This window comes from Eublepharis macularius, chromosome 2 (assembly GCF_028583425.1).
Source record: "Eublepharis macularius isolate TG4126 chromosome 2, MPM_Emac_v1.0, whole genome shotgun sequence".
NCBI classification, from domain to species: Eukaryota; Metazoa; Chordata; class Lepidosauria; order Squamata; family Eublepharidae; genus Eublepharis; species Eublepharis macularius.
Genome location: NC_072791.1, coordinates 93531373 through 93553688, shown reverse-complemented (window position 1 = coordinate 93553688; position 22316 = coordinate 93531373). Strand labels below are relative to the sequence as shown.

The 22316-nt window shown below is 43.0% G+C and overlaps 1 protein-coding gene across 9 annotated transcripts in view; it reads left to right on the top strand.

Moving 5' to 3' along the window:
• Positions 1-453: 453 nt before the first annotated feature.
• CD44 (CD44 molecule (Indian blood group)) overlaps positions 454-22316 on the top strand; it is a 93767-nt gene continuing 71904 nt past the window's right edge. For all 9 annotated transcript variants that reach the window (XM_054971297.1, XM_054971301.1, XM_054971296.1 and 6 more), the window contains exon 1: positions 454-678. In XM_054971297.1, the coding sequence (XP_054827272.1) occupies positions 612-678 (67 nt within the window). In that variant the 5' untranslated portion in view covers positions 454-611. The remainder of the gene's footprint in view (positions 679-22316) is intronic.

The window sequence follows — 22316 nt, the reverse complement described above, 5'->3', positions numbered from 1 at the left end:
TTAAACAAATCTTACAGTGGATGCTCTAATATGTACCCCTGAGCCAGTCAGTTCTCAATAGAGTGACTGGCAGAGGCACAGAAATGTAGCTCTCAGTACTCTTACCTATACTCATGCAGTCAAATCATAAGAAGAATGAAAAAGAGTAAAGTTTTAAATTATTCTATCTGAAACCTGATGTCTTTTTACAGGTCCGTTATTTGAGATGTCTGAACAGATTCCACAGATGCATTTTTCTTAGCTAAGAAGTTGCAAAAAGCGATCAGCTCTAACATCCCACTAAGACTTCTAACTTCCCTGGGATGAGTAAAAGATATTTGCAGGCTCGGAGACATCCTGCTGAACTGCTTACTCATAAGTAGTAGCCTTCTCTCCTCCCCTTTTGCTCAGTCACTTTTGTTTCAACATGGGTGTGACTTTTGATTCTGCTCCCCTCCCTGGTGTGTCATTACTTCAGTCTCTTTGAATTGGAATAAAAACTGCAGCAAACTTCAGCGGCTCCTTTTCTGTGCAGATTTAACAAGAACTGGAACCTTTCCTCCCCAGCCTTTCCTTTGTGCAGCCTGAGAGAGGAACTCCTTGCCTTGTGTGTATTTCTTGAAGAGAAAACAATGGCCAAGTTCTGGTTGAGTGCAGCTGTTGGATTGTACTTGTTGCAGCTTTGTCTAGCCCAGATAAGTAAGTGCTTTATGAATGAAATCTCTTATGTTTGCTGATTAGCTTAATGTCTCAGGTAGCAAAACGTACTCTGTTTGCCAGGTAGCACCTTGATTTACTATGTTTAATTTCTCTGTCATTTTATTGTTTGTTACTTTCTTGAGTGACGATGATACTGAAACAGAACCTGCACATTTTGTATGGCTTCTGCATGTGTGTGTGCTGCTGCAAAGGTTAGAGAGGTACAGAAGCTAGTCAAACTGAAAGTAGATGGTTGAAGTTAAAGTTATATTTTAGTGGAGCATGTCACAGAAGTGAGATTCAGCACATCTGGTCTATATTGAGAAGTTGAAACCACATTTATGTATTTATTTTTACTTTGCTTTGTGAACCAGACAGTTCAGGGGGGGAAAGCTCCTTTGACATACAATAGCTGTATTCTTGAGTTCACACAATCTGGGGAGAGGTGGCTGTATTATTTCACACAGAACAGGGATGCAGGATCCAGCACCACTTTCCTTCTCCAAGTTAGGAATAAAGTCTTGAGAGTTTAAGGACAAAAAGAAAATGGTGCTGGCTGGTGCTAAAAGCTTTACTTAAGCATAACTGATGAGACTTAAAAGCAAACTTTAACCTGGTGTGACTGAAATGAGCAACTCATTTTCCTTTTGCCCCCATTGTTCCCTCCCTCCTGCCAGATTTCTGAAGCCTGTCTGCAAATAATTAGGTAAAATTCTTGTTTGAGAATGAAAATGTTTCATGTGTTTAAGAAAATCACATGCTCAAAATGACAAAATACTCTTAAAGTCTGATGTGATACAGAACGAGCAGGACTTGCAGGGAAATAACTGCCTTTAACAGAGACCCATTGTAGTAGAAATTGCCTTGAGCTGCTTTGAAGGGAATCCTTTCACCCTTATTTTTTTTCCATAAACCAGTTCCTGGGAGGCTAACAAAACACTTTTTCATAAACATCATTGCCTCTGTGCTTTTATATTTATTTGAACATCAAGAAATCCTTGAAATTATACAGATCTATTAATGGGTGTGTCAGAGTACACAGCTCCAAACACGTTTTGGAAACCTCAGAAACTTTCCCTAGCATTTGGAATATTTCTCCAATGATTCTGTGTTCATAAGAAAAAAGTACCTGGGTATACTTTATTAAAATATACAGAGCTGTTCTTGCTTTGTGTGAGATGTATAAGGTGTGACTAAAATTTTGGAACGGTCCATATGTATACTGTAGAATAATAACGTTGCTTATTAATTACCCTTGCTCAGCTGATATCTCCTTTTATGAACAGCCAAATATTCTATAAATAAGCTCAACCTGCAATTACTCGAGGCATATTTTCTTGTAAGAAAGAAAAGAAAAGAACCCCATAATCTAGTCCTCTGTGTGGTTAGGAAAAACATGTCAAGCTTCACGTCTGCCTCACTGGAAAGTTGCATTAGGGGCTTAGTAGGGAATTAGATTATGGCTACAGTATATTTCAGTTGGTATGCAGCACATTCCGGTCAAGCTTTGTAGTCACAAATGGCTTTGCAACTGCACTTCATTTTTTCCCTCTTTGATAGCCTCTTTAGCTCAGACTGCAGACAGACAATAGTTTTTTCAGAGATAATGCTTGAAAAGGGTTGCTGCTTGTGGCATGCATATGTCCCACTTTCTTTTCTGGTAAAAAGGTTTTGCAGTTTTTAACAGTGTTTCAAAAGTCTGCAGAACTCTGAACAAAAGTGACAGTGGGACAAAGGAAATGTATTTGTATACCATCCATCTCAGATCACTTTAAACTCTCATCAAAATTGTCTGTCTCCAACTCCGTATGTGCAGTCAACCAGGCATTTCTACCAGCAACTGAGATGGTTATTCATGAACGTGTATGTAACCTGTAGTCTAGCTAGCATGATGGAATACAGAATGCTAGTCCATAGAAAGTTGGACTTGGATCAGTAAGACTGGGGTGCAAATGGCTGATCAGCTTACAAAGCAGCCATGGGTACAGTCACTTTTTGCCTTCATAACCTATTTCAGAGGGATGTTGCCAGGATAAAATGGAGAAGAAGGAAAACCATGTTTGCCATCCCAGGAAGGAAGGAAGGAAGGAAGGAAGGAAGGAAGGAAGGAAGGAAGGAAGGAAGGAAGGAAGGAAGGAAGGAAGGAAGGAAGGAAGGAAGGAAGGAAGGGGAAAATGGGGTAAATCCATGAGCTTCATAGTAGATGAGTGTGATTCAAATAAGACAAATACATAAGGAAAAAATGCAGTCTTCTTACAGTAGTCATTTGATGGATTTTTCCCATTTTGCAAATGGTAATGGATTGTTAGTGGTGGCAACAGCTTAGAGCTAACAGATTGTACAAAGCCATGCAGAAAGCAATGGCCAGGCAATGGTCTGAACCTCTGTTTACCAGATTCCGACCACCAAATACCTACAGGTCCATAATATCTCTTTGAGATGCATCAGATAAATTCAGGTCTAGCTTGGGTTGCCAATTTAAGGTTGAGAATATTACACAACATCACATTGGTAATCAGGTTTCCACAACAGGCAGAATCCCTATCCTGAGATAATATTGGTAATATGGAACAATGACAGAGCATCCAAGAAAAGAAAGAAGTGGGACAACATTACAGCTACAGTTGGTATATCCTCAGGTGTACTGCAGATTGGGAATGAGAGATGGCAGAAGACTCTGAAAGAGAGAGAGTTTCTCGTAGTAGCAAAGAAATGATTAAATATCAGACATTTTATTATGTCAGCATTTTAATTAGTATTATCTATTAGAGAGTAGGGTACAACTACAGGCTACAGAACTATGCATGCAAAAACCTAGGAGTTGAGAAGTTATGATGAGAAATAAAATAAGGCAGGTGATACCAGGTAGGACCAGGTAGGCAGTCGGGTTAGAACAGATAGAAGAAAATACTACTTTACACAAAGGGTGATAAACACATGGAATTCGTTGCCACAGGAGGTGGTGGCAGCTACAAGCATTGCCAGCTTCAAGAGGGGACTGGACAAATATATGGAGCAGAGGTCCATCAGTGGCTATTAGCCACAGGAGATAGATGGTATTCTCTTTGTGGGGAGGTGGTGCTCTGTTGTCTTGGTGCTGGAAGGAAGGCAGTGGGAGGGCTTCTGGTGTCCTGGCCTCACTGACAGTCCTTTAGATGGCACTGGATTTCTAGCCACTGTGTGTGACAGAATGTTGGACTGGATGGGCCACTGGCCTGATCCAACATGGCTTTGCTTATGTTCTTATGTTCTTATGACCTTTGCTGGAAGACATGGAATAAGTAGTGGCAACTTGCAGGAGTTTTGGGAGACACAGGAGTGTGTGAGAGAGATTTTCCTTTTCACATAAGCATGCCAGAAGGTTACACCAGAACTGATGTCACTGCACCAGTTGCAGGAGTCTATGAATGGCCATTTGCCTGGGCTGCCTGTTGATGGCTGGCAGTCTCCAGGTAGCCTGCCTCCTCCTGCTGATTGCCAGAAATCTCTGGACAGAGAGGCAAATTGCAGAATGTTTTCCTGCTGCCACGGGGCATCTGGAAAGCCTATTTGGAGCACCAATGAGCCAACCCCTTCTGAGCGAGTTGTAGTACAGGCCGTTGATGGAATGCAGAAGAGTCAGGATGGAGTCAGGAGGACTCCTCTGTCTGCACATCCCAGACTTTATGGGTGAAGCCACCCTGGTTCTAAGCTGTGAGCCATCAGCTGTGCATGGCTTAGTCTCCTCCTTGCCATGTATTTTATTGCTTGGGGGAGGTGTGCCATGTCCTTTCCCCCTAGCCGTGAGGTCTATGAATCAAGGATAATGACATTGCTCACTAGGGTCCTGGTCCAGTTCTGTGAAGGACCAGAGTGAATAAAGAGGGAGGTAGAGGCAGACAGTGAACCCTTGTATGCTTCTCTAACCCCCGACTCCGATGCTGCATGCCAAGGACTGCCCTGTCAGGTTGGCTGGTTCTCCCGTTCCATGAGCTACAGCAAACACCATCCCTTCCCCTATCACCTCTGTGAACTGGATCCAGAACAGCCTTTTAGGAAAAAGACATTTAATGGAGTGTCAATGTGTAGGTATTATAGTTATTGAATATGTTGTTAAAAGGAAAAATTAGTAAAGGGAGCAAGAGCAAAGTGTGTGTGTGTGTGTGTGTGTGTGTGTGTGTATATATATATAAAAGCTTAGAGACGTAGAAATGTGATTTTTTCCCAATGGCCTTAATGCAGTTGGCTCAAATACAAGATTTCACACCTGCAATTCAACTAGTAAACAGAAAATGGAAAATGGCTTATTGGGTTGGATAACAAATACATTTCAGATTAGATCAGACAAATATTGGAGAAATTGGGGGGGGCAATGAACTGGAAGGGATAGAACTTAATATGAATTTTGTTTTTAAAGTCCTTTTCAGTTCCAGTGTTTTGGGGGTTTTAGACATTATGATGGTCCACTACAGGATGGTTAAAACCCAGCCCTGACCTGGATGGCCCAGGCTAGCCCAACCTGGTCAGATCTCAGTTGCTACACAGAGTTGGCTCTGATTAGTACTTGGGTGGGAGACTGCCAATGAAATCCAGGGTCACAATGCAGAGGCACATCTTTGAACATCACTTGACTTGAAAACCCTATGGGGTTGCTGTATGTGGCTGTAACAAAATGGCAGGATACAGCCAGGAGTAATAAGGAAGCAAAAGTTTTCAAAGTAGCAGCCTGATAATATAGGTGTACAATCATATCAAGACTTCAACCTTAATTGTTTTAGTCATAATTGAATTTGCATAATTTTCTGTTCTCAAGTATAAGTTTATGAGGGATTTTTATCAGTGGAGTCTCAGTTTCCTGTTTACGCCCCCTTTCCTCTTAAACTGGCTGAAAAAGTCACTGGAGACAGTCAAAGCTTGAAGTTGCTGTCTATCTGACATGCAGCTTTTCACTTAGGTTTACCAGTTCCTAGTTGGGAAATTCCTGGAGATCTGGGGGTGAAGCCTGGAGAAAGCAGGGTTTGGGGAGGGAAAAGACCTTGGTATGGTATCTTTACATAGAGTCCACCCCACAAAGCAGCCATTTTCTCCAGGTGAACTGATCTCTGTGGCCTGGAGTTCAGTTGTGATGCTGGGAGATCTCCAGGCACCACCTGGAGGCTGGCAACCTTAATGAGAGCCTAGATATTTTGAAAAAGCAAGTGTTGTAGGCCTGAAATTCAAATCAAGCTGTTTGGGGGCTTATAGAAGTATATAGATTGTCTGTCTGAATATTCAGCCCATTCAGAAACAAAACTGAAATTTGTGAACAAAAAAAGGATTAAAATCCAACTTGAAAGATGAAAAAATAAGTTTTTTTTTTAAAAAAAAATAAGCAACTGGACTTGAAAGGTCTAAGCAGTTTCAAATGATTTCCATGGAACTTGATAAGAATAATAATAACACAATTAAAGCAGGTATCTGCTCTGCATTAAAGCCATTATGTTCTCTTACTAGTACACAGTGATTATTTGGAGCAGTGCTGATGATGTTCACATGGCTAGAGTAGGCCAGAATAGGAACACTTTAGAATATACTGTCTCCTGGAAAACGCTGTTTGACTTTTTCAGGTTCATATACTCCTGTTTTTGTACTATAGTGCTCATCTGGATTGATTGAAAGCTGTTGTGCTTCTGTCTTTAAATTTTTCTCTTTTCCAACCAGCACATTGCACAGTCTAAGCCATTCAGTAGCTGTGGTTTCCATTGTGCATTGTGGAAGGAGCTTACAGTGCAATGAACGGCACAAGTAGAAGTTTTTAGTTTTTCTCCATAACTGTCTAGGGGTTTCTTCAGATCTCATACATTTGGGCAAAATGGTTGCTTGTCATCCTTGGTGAAATGGTAATCCTTTCACTACGAGACCTCGAGCCACAATATAAACAGTAGGAATTTTATAGCTAAAGCTGCAGTTAGAATCCTAGTCGCAAAAAGGAGAATGCCAAATCTGACAAGGTCCCTCATCCATCCCAAATGTTCCCTTCTGTAGTGCTGTATCTCCCATAATACTAGTAGTAATTGGCTGTGATTTTCCTGCTCCTATTTTTGAAGACCCTGTCCATAGCTTGAAATGGAAGTTTGAGTAATGAAATGAAGTAGAACAAGGAAGAAAGCAATATTCAAGCAGGAAAAGCAGACGTTTTATAGGATTTGCTTTAGCAAATTGATATTCCTACTAGTATCTCCATTTAATAAATTAATTAATATATTCCACACAAACACCGTCCCCCACTGCCGGCGCCAGGGTTTCTGGCGCCTGTGGCCAGCCCCATGTGCGCGTGCACGCAGTGTGTGTGCATGCCCTGGACTGCGTGATGACATCATCACATTATGACATCATCACACAACAAAGCCGGGCCCTTTGGCCGGCGGGTGGCTGGGGCGGCGCGCAGAGGCTGCCCACATGCCACACGCCACCCCAGCCACCTGCCATGCCTGCCCCGTGGCTGCTGCACCTGGCCGGGGCGTGTGGCGGTGGCAGCGGCTGCAGCGGCGGTGCCGGCGCAGGGCTGGCCAGCTTGAAGCAGCTGCGGGGCAGGCACGCCAGCTCCGTGGCAGCACCTCTGCCCCCGGCAGCCCCTCCGGTGCCCCAGCACCCACGGCGGCTGCCTCACCGCCTCAATGGTGGCACTAGCCCTGCCCCCCATTAGAATAGTTGATATTTTTAGCTTGGAGAAGAGAAAACTAAGCATAAATGTGATCATGCACTTCTAATACATGAAGGACTGTTGCTTAGGAAAGGACAAATACTTGTTCTCTGCTGCTCCAGAGAGCAGGCATAGATCTAATGGGAATAAGTTACAGAAAAGTAGATTTCAGATGAATATTAGGAGAAGCTTCCAAATATTAAGTGGTCAATGAAACCAATTATCTAGGAATGGGGGTAGGGGGAGAGTTGGCTCTCTTTCTCTGGATGTTTTCAAGCTCAGTCTAGACAGCCAGACATCAGAAATGGACCCTACCTTTGGATTTCCAGCAATGGGCAGGGGGATTGACTAGATGGCATTGCTAGGAATTATGCCATGCCAGCGGTGAATCCAGAATGCAGGATGGCACCATTTTTGCATACTAGTATGACACAGTGATGATACTTGATTCCACATTAGTTAGTTAGTTAGTTTATTTTTAACAACTTCATTTTTACCTTACCTCTCTCTGCAATGGGTACCCAAAGCAGCTTACTTCATTCTCTCCTCCATTTTGTCCTCATAAAAACCCTGTAAAGTAGGTTAGGCTGGGAGTTTGTGGCTTGCCCATGCTCACCCAGTAAACTTTCATGGTAGCTGGCTTTGTTAATGTAGGAATTCCCCAAAGGAGGATTTATTACAGTAGATGACTTCTAATGACATCGTTTAGAAGAGGAGTATGCTTTTTAACCTTTGGGAACTGCTGTGCAGGGTGGAGTGAGGGGAAATGAATACTTGATGCCAATTTTTCCCTTTCAGAATTTTTCGTTTGCTACTGGGTGGGTGCCCTTTAAGCAAAAGGGTGTGGCATGCGTGGGTAGATATGCTAAGCACTGCAACTTCATCTTTTGTGATTCGTCTTCCCATGCTAAAATGATGTGCTGCTTCCAGAAGCCTGGAGATCCTTCATATGTGCTCAACAAAAATGCCATTGTGGTTGAGCAAGGGAATCTTTCCTTGAGACAGGCAGCCTTCAATGTTGCCAGTCAGGTTTACTCTTCTGTGTCTGCAGGCCTAGATATGCATTTAGGTGGTTACTCCTGTGATCTGAATCTTCACAACTCCTGAAAGAATAATTACAGTAACAGCAAATTAAGCTGGAAAGTGTTGTATACATAGTGCAAGTATTTCGAGGCATCTTCCATCCATAAATGGCCATCTATTTTTAATAGTTGTGGGATTTTTAAAAAAAGTCTACACAGTTCCCCTGATCCAGCAGGAGTAGCACAATATTCTGTTCCTGCAGCATGGCTTGGGGTTGTAGTAGGCTTGATGCTGAAGAGTCTTATTTAAAGCCAAAAACTGATTTACTGATGCTGATGTTATAAACAAAAATGAATTGTAAGTGATTTCAGCAGGAGTATGCACAGTTTTTTTTTAAAAAATTAACTTAAAGGTAGCCTTTTAAAATTGTTTCATTGTCTGCTTCTAGCCTTAGGATTGTTTTGTGGGAATCATTTTGTGCTCGTTTATGCTGTTCTAGCTGGGATTTAATAGTAATGTATTTTTATGATTTTTATGCTGTTTTATGATTTGGTCATGTTTTACTTTACCTTGAGCAGGTTCTCTGGAGAGGCAGAATCAGGGGTTTTTTTCTGGGAAAAGAGGTGACGGAACTCTCAAGAGGGAAATGAGGAGGAAACACACGGGTTTCTTTTAAATAATATTTTCAAGCACTATTGCCAAGTATTTTCAAGAGGTGCCGGAACTCCGTTCCACTGCGTTCTGCCTGAAAAAAAGCCCTGGCAGTATATTAGTATCCGAGAACCTGACAACCCACGGCCCATGTGCAGGACCTCCATCCTAGTAGGATGCAGTTTCAGTTGGCTCTGCTTTAACCATCCATTAACAACCTCCAAGGCCCTCGCCATGTTATCTGGGATGGCACCTGGTCGGCCATCCATACACAGATAAAGCTGAGTGTCATCAGCATATGGGCGAGGGGGCACATATAGACGTTAAACAACAATATAAATATTCTAAATAAATAAAAGTAGTTTTAACTGTATTTGAACTTGGTTTCTGCATTGATTGGTAGCCATGCAAGGAAACTGATTTACATGTGCATGTCAACCTTCCTGTACTTCACAATGCATGTGCTTATTTGATTCTAGCTGGAGGAGAAACTGTGTTTTCCTAGTGCCAGAAATATCACTAAGAATATTATTTATCTCTGCAACAAAAGCACTTTCTTGAGAGTAGCTATTTGGACTGTACACAACAAGTAGTAAAAGGGGCAAATTGCAAGAGTGGGTATATGTAGTCAGGTATGGTGCACCCAACTCATATGGGCCGAACCTGACATCATTTGTGTTGTAGGATGGAGGGCATGCCCAAAGCTCTGCTGAGAGACAGATGTCTAACTGGCTTTGTCTCCTCCTTAGCAGGTAACTGTGATGCCTCATTTCAGCACCTCTGGGCCAGATGCTCTTCAGGACACATTTGACTGCCTATGACTAGCATGGTCTGTGAGTGGCAGTCCTTCCTGTTTCTGATGCTCACAATCATGTGCTATGATGCTGGACTGGGAATGTGACCCCAGTCTTTCTGTTGCAATATCTGATAGAATGAAAGGTGGGCTTCCTAAGGAACAACATCTGCTTGATTGCTTTTAGCTCAGCTTTGTAACCAAGGATAGTACCATCTTGCTGTCCAGTCCCATATAGTTGTGGCCAGGGTGAGGTAACAGTTACAGTGTCACTAGGAAATGAGAGACCCAAATTTTAATCCCTGCTCTTCCATGGATACTTGCAAGGTGATCTTGGGCCAGTCTCTCAGCCTTATCTACATCACATGGTTGTTGCTGTGAGGATAAATGGAAGAAAGGAGAACAATGTAAGTTGCTTGGGTTTCCCATTGGAGAATAAGTCAGGGTATAAATAAAATAAACAAAAAGTAACTTACTTGTTGAGGAAAGGTAATATAAGTTTAAAAAAATAAAAATTAAAAAGCAAATATCTTTTTCTCCACTGGAAGTGAGAATTTGCTCTGTAATAGACATACATTCATGTCCAAACTAAGTGTGTAATTCTGTTTAGGATTGTATTGTTTTGACTTTTCCATTTATTTTTCTGAGTAGTCTTGACTATTTTCCAGCTAAGGAACCCCAAATCTCCATTTGCTATTACTATAAATGAGAGTAGCAATAAATGAATGAAGTCATTTGTTTCAAACATTTCCCTTTGTTTTACATTTAATTGTCTATAAAACTGGGACAATCATTCTTATCTGTATGGCATTTGGCAGAAAGGTGACACATACAGTTCCTAAAAATTCCACCCAAACTGTACGGAACTAAATAGGTTACAAATAGAAATAATTCTCACTGAAACCAAAGGGGGGAAAAACAAAATAAAAATTTGTAATAGAAAATGTAATGAAAATTATTTTTCTAAGATTTGCTTGTCCTACTGTACAGAATATATTAATCCTTCTCGTTTCACAATCTGTGCGATGAATAGGGACAGATAAGGAGAACCATGGTTTTAGTAGCTTGGGATTGCCAATATTCAGATGGGCAGTGCATGCACACCCATATCCTTTCTTATGCACTGTGCAAAAGCACAGATATAATTCCAGGTACTCAAATAGGGCTGTTAGTTAGTTAGTTAGTTAGTTAGTTAGTTAGTTAGTTAGTTAGTTAGTTAGTTAGTTAGTTAGTTAGTTAGTTAGTTAGTTAGTTAGTAAGAAATGGTCTAGATATATAAGATGGGTAAGAGGAGGAGAGACCAACCAAATTATATTAATGAAACTCCAAAGAGTGTGCTCATGGTTAAAGATATAAAGCAGATGATTCATATGGTCGTTCCTCTTGTGGGGGGGAGAAAAGAGGGAAAACAAGTTTGTATCAGATGTATGGATAGCTAAATTTATTCTATATGTATATGTACATGAAGTATAGACTGTATGTGGAGACAATATTAATGCATACATCAGCACAATAAAAAAAAGGAAAAAAGTTAGTTAGTACGTACGTACGTACGTACGTACGTACCCAGGGAGGATTTATCTAACATTATCTGTGACACTTTGTACTTGAAACGGAGGCATAGTGAACTGAGTGAAAAGAGTCAAATGTTAATTTGAAAGTTATGACAGCATCTAAATAAAAGCTTGTGGTTGCTTTAGTTTAAATTCTTTAGCGTTGTTTCCTCTGTATTTGCTCATATAATAGTTATTTATACAATGCAATCCTAAGTAGAGTTACACCCTTCTAGTCGAATGGGTGTAACTCTGTTTAGGATTGCACTGTGAGATACCTTCATTTATTCATCTGAGCAGTCTGGTAAGTTTTTGCCTTTCAAATTTATCTCAAATCCACCCTAAGCAGCTTTTAGTAACCACACTGTACTTTCCCACACATGATTTTCCCACGGCCTTTCAATTAGTCCCATTGTCATGGCAATACTGGGGCTTTGACTGATTGGCAATACCTAAATATGGTCATGTAGGCTTGACCCAGAGCACTTAAAAAGGCAAAATATTATGTTCTGTAGTCTAGACAAGGCTATTTAACCCAAGCTTTGAAAATCCAGAGTCTTTGTACCATATGCCTCATGTAGGAGTTGGCAATTGGCTCAGCCCTGTGGCATGTTTGGCTTAACAGTTTTGGAATTAGGCCAGAATGACCTAGTTTTAGATTCCTGGGTAACCTTGTCCCAGTCACTCTGATTAACCTACTGATTAACCTACTGTCTGAGCTAGGGACTATCCTCAACTCTTTGGAGATATAGTGGGATTAAAAATGTATCTAAATATCGGTCTCAGTAGGGTTTCTAACTCCAGGTTGGGAAATTCCTAGAGATTTGGAGGGTGAAGCTTGGGGAGGACAGGGTTGGGGAAGGGATTGAGCTCAACGGGGTATAATGTCATATTATTCACCCTCCAAAGCAGCCATTTTCTGGTGATCACATGAAATTCCAGGAGATCTCTAGACTCCACCTGGTGGTTGGCATCCCTGGTCCCTTGGTTGCCAACCTCCAGGTGGGTCCCAGAGTTCTCTCAGAAGTACAACTGATCTTCAGGCTAGAGAGATATTTTCCTCTGGACTATATGGCATCACATCCTTGTTGATTACCCTCCCCTCCTCAGACTCTTGTCTTGTTCATAGCTCTTGCCTGTACTGTTAATTTTCTATCCTCAGATTCATAAATCATTCCAGAAACTTCAAGTTAAAGTCATACTTCTTTTAAACTCATAATTTTTATACCTTTCCATTCTGTTCCTGACTGCAAATTCCATTCTTTTATTGTCCCTCCACCCAACATTTTTAAATATTTCATCCTTTTCCTCCAGGTAAGATAATTTTCTGTCAATCATCTTACCAACTCTTTACCAAAACCTTCTCATCTAGTTCACTATCCTTGGAACTAAGGTTGTCAACCACCAGATGTGGCCTAGAGAGCTCCTAGAATTGCAACTGGTCTTCAGATTACAGATATCAGTTCCCCTGGAGAAATGGCTGCTTTAGAGGGTAGACTCTATGTAGGGTTGCCAGACATGGCTTGGCAACCAGTGGGAGATGGGGGTGGTGGTAAGGACATGGGGGAGCTGCTGCCTGAGTATTTGGTGATTCCTACAGAGGACTAACATCACTTCTTGCTTTTCTCCAAAAGTGACATCACACCATAGGGGCCATTTTCAAGTCTTTGCATAGCACAAAACTCACAGAATGAAGGCATCTTCATGGCACGATTTCTGATATCATTGCACCACGATTCTGGAATTGTGGCTCAATGACGGCAGAAATTGTGCCGTGAAGACACCCTTGTTCTGTGAGTTTTACATTATATAAAGTTGTGTGAAAACGGTCTGTGCCAACGGCCATTTTGTTGTTTATTTTTCTCCCGATGCCCTTCTGAGTGGTAGTTGGAAACAGGACCCAGGAATCCCCACTCACATGGAGCTTAGCAGCCCTAAACTTCGATGAACTCAGAGGCTTGATGAGAGTCATTCCGTGGGGAGTGTGCTGGAAGGGAAAGGAGCGAGTGAAGGGTGGGCCATTCTCAAACACGAGCTTTTGCATGCTCAAGCCCTCACTATCCCAGCAAGACGGAAACATGGTAAGGGCTCCAAGAAACCGATGTGGATGCACAGAGAGCTCCAGAATAAGCTAAGGGAGAAAAGGGAAGTGTTCAGGAAATGGAGAGAAGGACAGACCTCTAAAGAGGAGTATATGAGGGTTACTAGGTACTGCAGATCAACCATCAGAGAGGCCAAAGCTCAGTACGAGCTGGGTCTGGCCAGGAGGGCTCGCTACAATAAGAAAAACTTCTACAGATATGTGAGAAGCAAATGCAAGGTAAAAGAGGCAATTGGACCGCTGTTGGGAGTAGATGGAGAAACTCTGATGCAGGACAGAGAAAAAGCAGACAGGCTTAATGACTTTTTTGCCTCTGTTTTCTCCCTGAAGAACTCAGGCACATCTAGAGATAGTAGAAAATGTGACAGCACACCTGAGTGGCTAATTGACATTGACAGAGAGGTAGTGGAGAGGCATCTGGCTGCACTGGATGAATACCAATTCCCTGGGCCGGATGGGGTGCACCCAAGAGTGCTGAAAGAACTTTCCAGAGAACTTGCAGAACCCCTGTCCATCATCTTCAAGGCCTCCTGGAGGACTGGGGATGTGCCACAAGATTGGAGAAGAGCGAATGTTATCCCAATCTTTAAGAAAGGGAGGAAGGATGACCCGGGAAACTACAGGCCGGTCAGTCTGACTTCTGTTGCTGGGAAGATATTAGAGCAGATTTTAAAGGGATCAATCGGTAAGCATCTGAAGGACCACTCAGTGATCCGGGGAAGTCAGCATGGTTTTGTTCCTAACAGATCTTGCCAGACCAACCTGGTTTCCTTCTTTGATCGAGTGACCAGCTTACTGGATCGGGGGAACTCTGTTGACGTGATTTATCTGGATTTCAGTAAAGCTTTTGATACAGTCCCCCATGACATTCTGATGGGCAAACTGGAAGATTGTAGAGTAGACTATAGGACAGTTCGGTGGATAGGGAACTGGTTGGAGGACCGCACTCAAAGAGTGGTGGTCAACGGCATTTCATCAGATTGGAGGGAGGTGTCCAGTGGGGTGCCGCAGGGCTCGCTTTTGGGCCCGGTACTTTTCAATATTTTTATCAATGATCTGGATGAAGGAGTGGAAGGGCTGCTCATTAAATTTGCTGATGATACCAAATTGGGAGGAGTAGCAAACACCCAAGAAGACAGAATTAAAATTCAACAAGACCTGAATACTCTGGAGAAGAGGGCAGCTGTGAATAGGATGCAATTCAACAAAGACAAGTGCACAGTATTACATCTGGGCCACAAAAATGGGAAGCACAAATACTGGATGGGGGATACACTTCTGGGCAGTAGTATATGTGAAAGGGATCTTGGGGTAAGAGTGGATTGTAAACTGAATATGAGCAGTCAGTGTGATGCGGTGGCAAAAAAGGCTAATTCAATCCTGGGTTGTATCAAAGGGGCCATAGCATCGAAATCGCAGGAGGTCATAGCCCCTCTCTATACTGCCTTGGTCAGGCCACACTTGGAGTATTGTGTGCAGTTCTGGAGGCCTCACTTCAAAAAGGATGTGGACAAAATCGAGAGGGTGCAGAGGAGAGCGACAAGAATGATCAGGGGTCTGGAGACTGAGCCCTGCGAGGAAAGGCTGAGGGCCTTGGGAATGTTTAGTTTGGAGAAGAGGAGGTTGAGGGGGGACATGATTGCTCTCTTTAAATATTTGAAAGGCTGTCATTTGGAAGAGGGCAAAGAGCTGTTCCAGTTGGCAGCAGAGGGTAGGACGTGAAGCAATGGGCTAAAACTACATGCACAAAGGTACCGGCTGGATATTAGGAAAAACTTTTTCATGGTCAGAGTAGTTCAAAAGTGGAATCAGCTGCCTAGGGAGGTGGTGAGCTCCCCTTCACTGGCAGTTTTCAAGAAGAGGCTGGATGAATACTTGTCAGAGATGCTTTAGGCTGATCCTGCACTGGGCAGGGGGTTGGACTAGATGGTCTGTATGGCCCCTTCCAACTCTATGATTCTATGATTCTATGTATGACAGTATACTCTGCTGAGTTCCCTCCCTAGGCTTCAACCTTAAATCTCCAGAAGTTGGCAACTCTACTTGGAACAGGTCCCCCCCCCCCCTTTATATACCATGCTATCTTCCTTCCTTTTTTCCTTTCTTCCTCTATAAAAAGTCTCCTGGATAATCACTGCGTCAGCCATGCCTTGTTAGATTACAGATGTTAGATTACAGATGATCCATGTTAATTTACTGTCTCTCCATTATTTTTCTTCTGTTTTTATGAAAAGGTGCTTTTTTAAAAAGGCATGCTGTACTCAGGTGGTCCATATAATCAACACAGGAAGTGATATCAGTTAGGAACAGCCTACACATATCTGTTGAAGCTTTCCCCTTCATAGGCATCTGAATAAGGGGTATCCTCTCATTTGCTGTCTGGATGAACATATGTGTTTGTACGCACACAAACAGACTTCATAATGGTAGGAAAATGTTTTTTTGTTGTTGATATCACAATTTGAGGACAGTGTCCCATAAATAATTGGCCTTCAGAATGCAAACCCTCTGTTCGAGAAATCATCTTTGTATTCTGTATAGCACCATGTTGTGTTTAACATTTTAAAACCAACTTGCCAAACCGCTTCAAAAGAGATTACAAGAATTAAATTAGTTACACTTTGTTTCAGAAATGTTTCGTTTCTGTGTTTGGATTTATGCTTGTTTTCAAATTTTCTGCACCCGTACCCTATTGTATCTGTTCATTTAATGTCCTAGCTGTTGATTGTACTATATTCATTTGCACTCTGTAATCTGCCTTAGGTCTCAGTGAGAAAGGTGGACTAAAACAAACCAAAATATAAAGTTATTATAATATGTAATGTAAAAATCCTCAGAAAACAAGAGAAATGGTAAAGCCATATCTGTCAAGGTAAATGTATTAAAATGCCTGACTGATGGTTTTAAAGCTGGTATCTAAAGGGATAAAGCAATATCCTCTAGAGATCCGCAGTCTGGGGAAAGTGGTCCTGAACTATGGTAGAACTATGCTTCATACTCTAGTTTTTCAAAGTAGGATCTGGATGGGCAAGATTAATTTACACTGGGCCCAGGCCATTTGAAGATTTAAAGATAATAATGGACACCTTGAATTGAATCCAGACGGAAACTGGCAGCTAGTGTAATGACACATACAAACCTGTCCAGTTAACTTCCAACTTATGAATAGTTTGTTCATCATCCAAAAAATCAGTATCATTAGCTTCTCTAGGGATTACAAAAGGCTGGCACCACAGTTTTGTAATATGTCCAACACTTTAGTCAGCATTGGGGTGTTTCCTTCAATTAATGCAGTTCAGTTGGTTTGGTCTGTGATAGGTCTACATCATTTTAGCTTTAATGGAAATTGTGACTCAATAGATAAGTTGGAGACATCTGGTGGGTAGGTGCATTCTTATAGCATGTAGACATCTGGACATTTTCATAATCTTCCAAGTGTAGGAATAGTATTATGTAACACAACAAATTATATGTTCAGCTAATGTCAAGGCCATTCTCTGACACAGAAGGATAGAGCACATCTCTATTCCTTATCCAAGCAATATTACTATATATAAATTATAGGTGCTACAATGTAAAGCAATAGGGTAATGTCATAGTTTTGTTCTAGAAATCCATAGCATCATATCCAGTGAATATTGTTTAAAAGAGGATCTTTCAAAACTGAAATGAACAAGAAATTTGGGGAAGCCATTCAGTTATGATGAAGGATTGCACATTAGGTTATTTTCAAGTAGGTAGCTAGGTTGGTCTGCAGTACAGCAGCAACATCTGAGTCCAGTGGCACTTTAGAGACCAGCAAGATTTTCTGGTTATAAGCTTTCAAGAGTGACAGCTCCCTTGTTAAGAGGTTATCTTTATAAGAGTGCTTTGACTCTTGAAAGCTTATACACTGAAAATCTTGTTGATCTCTAAGATACCTCTGTACTCAAATCATGCTCTGTTAGATTATGAATCTAACTGATGATGCAACAATTAAGTCAGCGATGTTGCTCATATTGCTAGTATAAGGTTTTGCTCATTTTCTGCTACATGAAGTAGTGTGTCAAGACAGCTGGAGAAGAAGGCATGTGATATGGTTAATCTTAGCAGAAAAAATAGCCTACCTGTTTTTGGCTGTTTCCCCATGTCTTAAAAATCGTACAGCACTCATGGAACGGTGGTGGCTTCATGGAGCAATTTCTGACGTCAGGCAGTGAGGATTCCGTTTTTGTGGTGCCATGGCATCAGAAATTGTGCCACGAAGCTGCTAGCATTCTGTGAGTGTTGCACAATTTTTTAAGAGAGGGGGAAATGGCCTTTGTTTCCTCGCTTGGTAAGGTCCTTTAAATGCTTAGTCCAATATTTCATTTACCGCTGGCCAGCCTGGCTTCTTAGCAATGCCCAGCAACTGAATTATCTGCCTTTAGGGCTTTCTTTATTAATATTTCTTTGGATCCCATCTGGCTACTCACTGAGGGCTGATTTTTGCAAAGATTTTCCAGATGCCTTGTAGCCAGGAGGTTTTCGAATAGACATGGGCACAAACAGCAATGCGAACGAAAAAAAGCCATGAACATTGGGTTCAGCTGTTCGTGAACAAGCCATTCGTGAGGCCCCATTCTGAATGAACAAGTGGTCCTTGCAAAGCCTTGTTCATGCATTCATCAGCCATTCATCAAGCCAGACAGTCTGGTGCCTTTCAATCAATTCCTCTGGCAACGGAGGTAGGGAGGGACTGAACTCTGTATCAACTCCTTCTGGCTTTCCTTCTGGCTTACACCCTTCAGCTTCCAGCAGACAGTCCAGTTTTTGCCACTCTGAAGAGAAAATGAGAGCAAAGGGGGCGCTGCCGGCTCTCCTGGTGCAAGAGGGACGAAGAGAAGTCTCTGCCAGCTCTGCCCACTGTCAGAGGGATGAGAGGAGTCCCCTTGTCCCGCTGACAGCAGGCATAATGATGCCCCATGGCAGTGGCTCTGCCCGCTGTCAGAGGGATGAGGGGAGGGGAGTCCTCTTGTCCCTATGACAGCGGGCAGAAAAAAGCCCTGCAGCTGCGGCTCGAGGGGAGTCCCCTAGTCCCTCTGACAGTGGTGGCTCTGCCCACTATCAGAGGGACAAGGGGAGTCCCCTTGCCCCTCTGACAGCGTGCATAATGAAGCCCCGCAGTGGCGGCCCTGCCCACTGTCAGAGGGATGAGGGAAGGGGAGTCCTCTCATCCCTCTGACAGCGGGCAGAATAAAGCCATGCAGTGGAGGCTCTGCCCACTGTCAGAGGGATGAGGAAAGTCCCCTCGTCCCTCTGACAGCGGGCAGAACAAATCCCTGTGGCGGCAGCTCTGCCCACTGTCAGAGGGACGAGGGCAGTCCCCTCATCCCTCTGACAGCAAGCAGAATGAAGCCCCGCAGTGGTGGCTCAAGGGGAGTCCCCTCGTCCCTCTGACAGCAGGCAGAACAAAGCCCCATGGTGGCGGTTCGAGGGGAGTCCCCTCGTCCCTCTGACAGCAGGCAGAATGAAGGCCCGCGGTGGTGGCTCTGCCCACTGTCAGAGGGACGAGGGGAGTCCCCTCATCCCCATGACAGCAAGCAGAATGAAGCCCCATGGTGCCAACTCTGCCTGCTGTCAGAGGGATGAGGGCAGTCCCCTCATCCCTCTGACAGCGGGCAGAATGAAGCCCCGCAGCGGTGGCTCAAGGGGAGTCCCCTCGTCCCTCTGACAGCGGGCAGAATGAAGCCCTGCGGCAGCGTCCCTGCCCACTGTCAGAAGGACGAGGGGAGTCCCCTCATCTCTCTGACAACGGGCAGAATGAAGCCCCGCAGTGCCGGCTCTGCTTGCTATCAGAGGGACGGGTGGAGGGGAGTCCCCTCTTCCCTCTGACAGCGGGCAGAATGAAGCCCCGCAGTGCCGGCTCTGCTTGCTATCAGAGGGACGGGTGGAGGGGAGTCCCCTCGTCCCTCTGACAGTGGAGAGAATGAAGCTCTGCAGTGCCGGCTCTGCCTGCTGTCAGAGGGACGAGGGGAGTCCCCATGTCCCTCTGACAGCGGGCAGAGCCGGCGCTGCGGGGCTTCATTCTACCCTCCAAGAACACCGAACACCGAACATGTTCATTAAGGGGACATGTTCACTTCTGTTCGTTGTTCATGGATGGCAACGAACAATGAACAGGGTGTTCGGATTTTTTCCCCATTCATGCCCATGTCTACTTTCGAACACTTGTCAAATATCTAAGAGTTAAATAGACATATGTCAGAATTCACTAGATACCAAGATGCTTATCATCTGGCATCTTCCCAACACAAACACACCTGTGCCAGTCCCTGTTTGACAATGAAATGTCTCCTCAGTTGGTAAAATCTATTAGATATTTGGGAGGACTTGTCCCGGTTTGAATGCATTCTTTCTGTGGTTGCTAGGGGATGTTCCTAGTTTCACTAAAGAACTTGTCATTGAATTCTAAACACAAGACAAGAGTGCCACCCTTTTCATTTGAAATTGTTACTGAGTTCCTTTCCCTTTCCCACATCATCCTTGCATTTATTGTCTCGTTCTTACAGTGTTTCTGCTTAAAATCATTTCACCTCTTGAAATATCTTTAGCTCAGAAATTTCATCTGACTTCTTTGTTTTAGTCTTTCTTTGTTTGGTATACAATTCTCTATTTAACTCCATATTTCAAGAATGTTTCACTTTTCCTGGGACTTTTCCTATCTCACCTAAAAGTACAGATTATTTACCACAATTTAAAACTATAAAAAGCTATACAGTCGTGACTTAACAGGTTTCTTTTCTCATTTTTTTCACTTTCATCCTTAGGTTGCTTTAATAGCAATACAAATGCAGTCCTTCATTTTATTTTGTGAGAAATTTGATTTTTGTCTCTCCTTGATTATTACAGGCTTTGTGAATTATCTAGGGCTTCATATACTATTTTTTAAAAATTACTTCATTCATAACCTTCCTTTCTTCCCAATAGGGTCCCAAAGCAACTTGCATCATTCTCCCCTCCTCCATTTTAGCCTCACAACTACTCTGTGATGTAGGTTAGGCTGAGTGTTTGTGACTGACCCAAGATCAACTAGCTAGCTTCCACAACAGAGTGGGGATTTGAACCTGGGTTTTTCAGATCCTATTCTGACACTCTAACCATTACACAGCACTGGCTCTCGTGGATCATGCATCACATAGTAGGACAGTACGGGGGCAACACGCAGCCTGTTTTCTCAGCTGTGTGGCAGTCTTAAGATACAATTACACAATTCCTTCTTTCTCAAATACTGATTGGCCGCTAAAATGGACTGTTTGCAAATAAATGTGCTATGCATGTCAGAATTGTGAGGGACCTTGGATTGTGGATATACTGGAACACTGGATATTGCATAGGGGCTTGAGTCCTTCAGCCATGTGCATATACTTTTCAGAGGGGAAAAACTGACTCATTTTTGTCACTCTAATGGCATGCTTGTGCACTGTTTGTTTAGGCAGAAGTCATAGATCCTAAATTACATTAACACTTTCCTTAATGAAGGCTTGTTATTCCTGATTTAGCTGGTTCTGGGTGTTGCTGAGGCTGGGTGTGAACTTGGTGGCTTGAATTCATCTTGCTCGCGGCATTGATCTATAAGCTATTATCATTTCCATCTATCTATGCTGTTCAAAAGTTAACTGTTCTAGCACTGCTGTCAGTTTTTCAACATTGTCAGCTGAAATGAGTAGGCAACCACCACACACACACACAAACCCAGTTGAAATTGTGATTTATATTAGAAAGTCCTCGAAATGACATCTTTATTTCCTCACTTGTGTGTATGGAATAAAGAACATATTACTTGACTGTAAATGCAAAGACTACAATGATTCCTCTCTGAGAGGGTAATGAAGAGATATTCTTCCTTGGGGATCTGGATTGTAGCTTACTATCTGTATACTTCATATATTTTCACAAATGGTGGGATGGAATACCTTGATCTTTTTGTGGTACACCTCTTCAAAGGCTGATTCACACATTATGAAAAACACAGGATGGGTCCTGGGTAACAGTCACACATGAGTTGTAAGTTTTCCTTAATCCTTAAGTGTATAATTCCTGATTCAGATTGTAACTTTGAGTTTCCCCAGAAGACCAAATAGCATCTCCCTGGAATTGCTTTGGGTCAGAAAAATGGTGGTGGGGCCTCTTCTCCACACATGCTACAGTCATATATTCAGGTACTACACATACAGGGGCTAAGCAGTAACCAGAACACAGGCTTGGACAGAACCTGTGTTCTTCATAATGTATGAATCGGCATTTATTGATTCAAAGGGGCGGTTTAGAATAATTAAAACTAGCAGGGGTCATTTCGTAGAAAAAGAGCTGGAGGAACTCATTAGCATAATCCATTAGCATAACTCATTAGCCTATGCCATGCCCCTTGCCATCACCAGAAGTATGTCATTAGCATAACTGATTTGCATATGCCACACACCCCTGACATCACCTATCCTGGCTGTTTTGGACCCAATCCTGGCCATTCAGGGCCAAAATTGGGCCCAAAATGGCAAAAGGGGGCTGAAAATGGCCGAAAAGGGCCCAAGATGGTTAGGATGGGGCCTCTGATGAGTGGGAGAGTGATCCACCACCCATCAGAGGCCCAATCCGGGTCGTTTTGGCCCCAATCCAGGCTGAAACAGGCCCAAAATGGCCGAGTCAGGTGGGCGGGGCCACCTGACATGTGACCTCTTTTGGGGAACTGCTGGAACTGCATTCCTGTGCATTCCCCCTCGAAATGAGCCCTGAAAACTAGGAATCTTGAGCTATCACCTGGTCTTGTGGGGTGCAGCTCCAAACAACACTCTGCTACTGGTGTTATAATTTGAGAAGGGCAATGATGTTTGTGTGTAG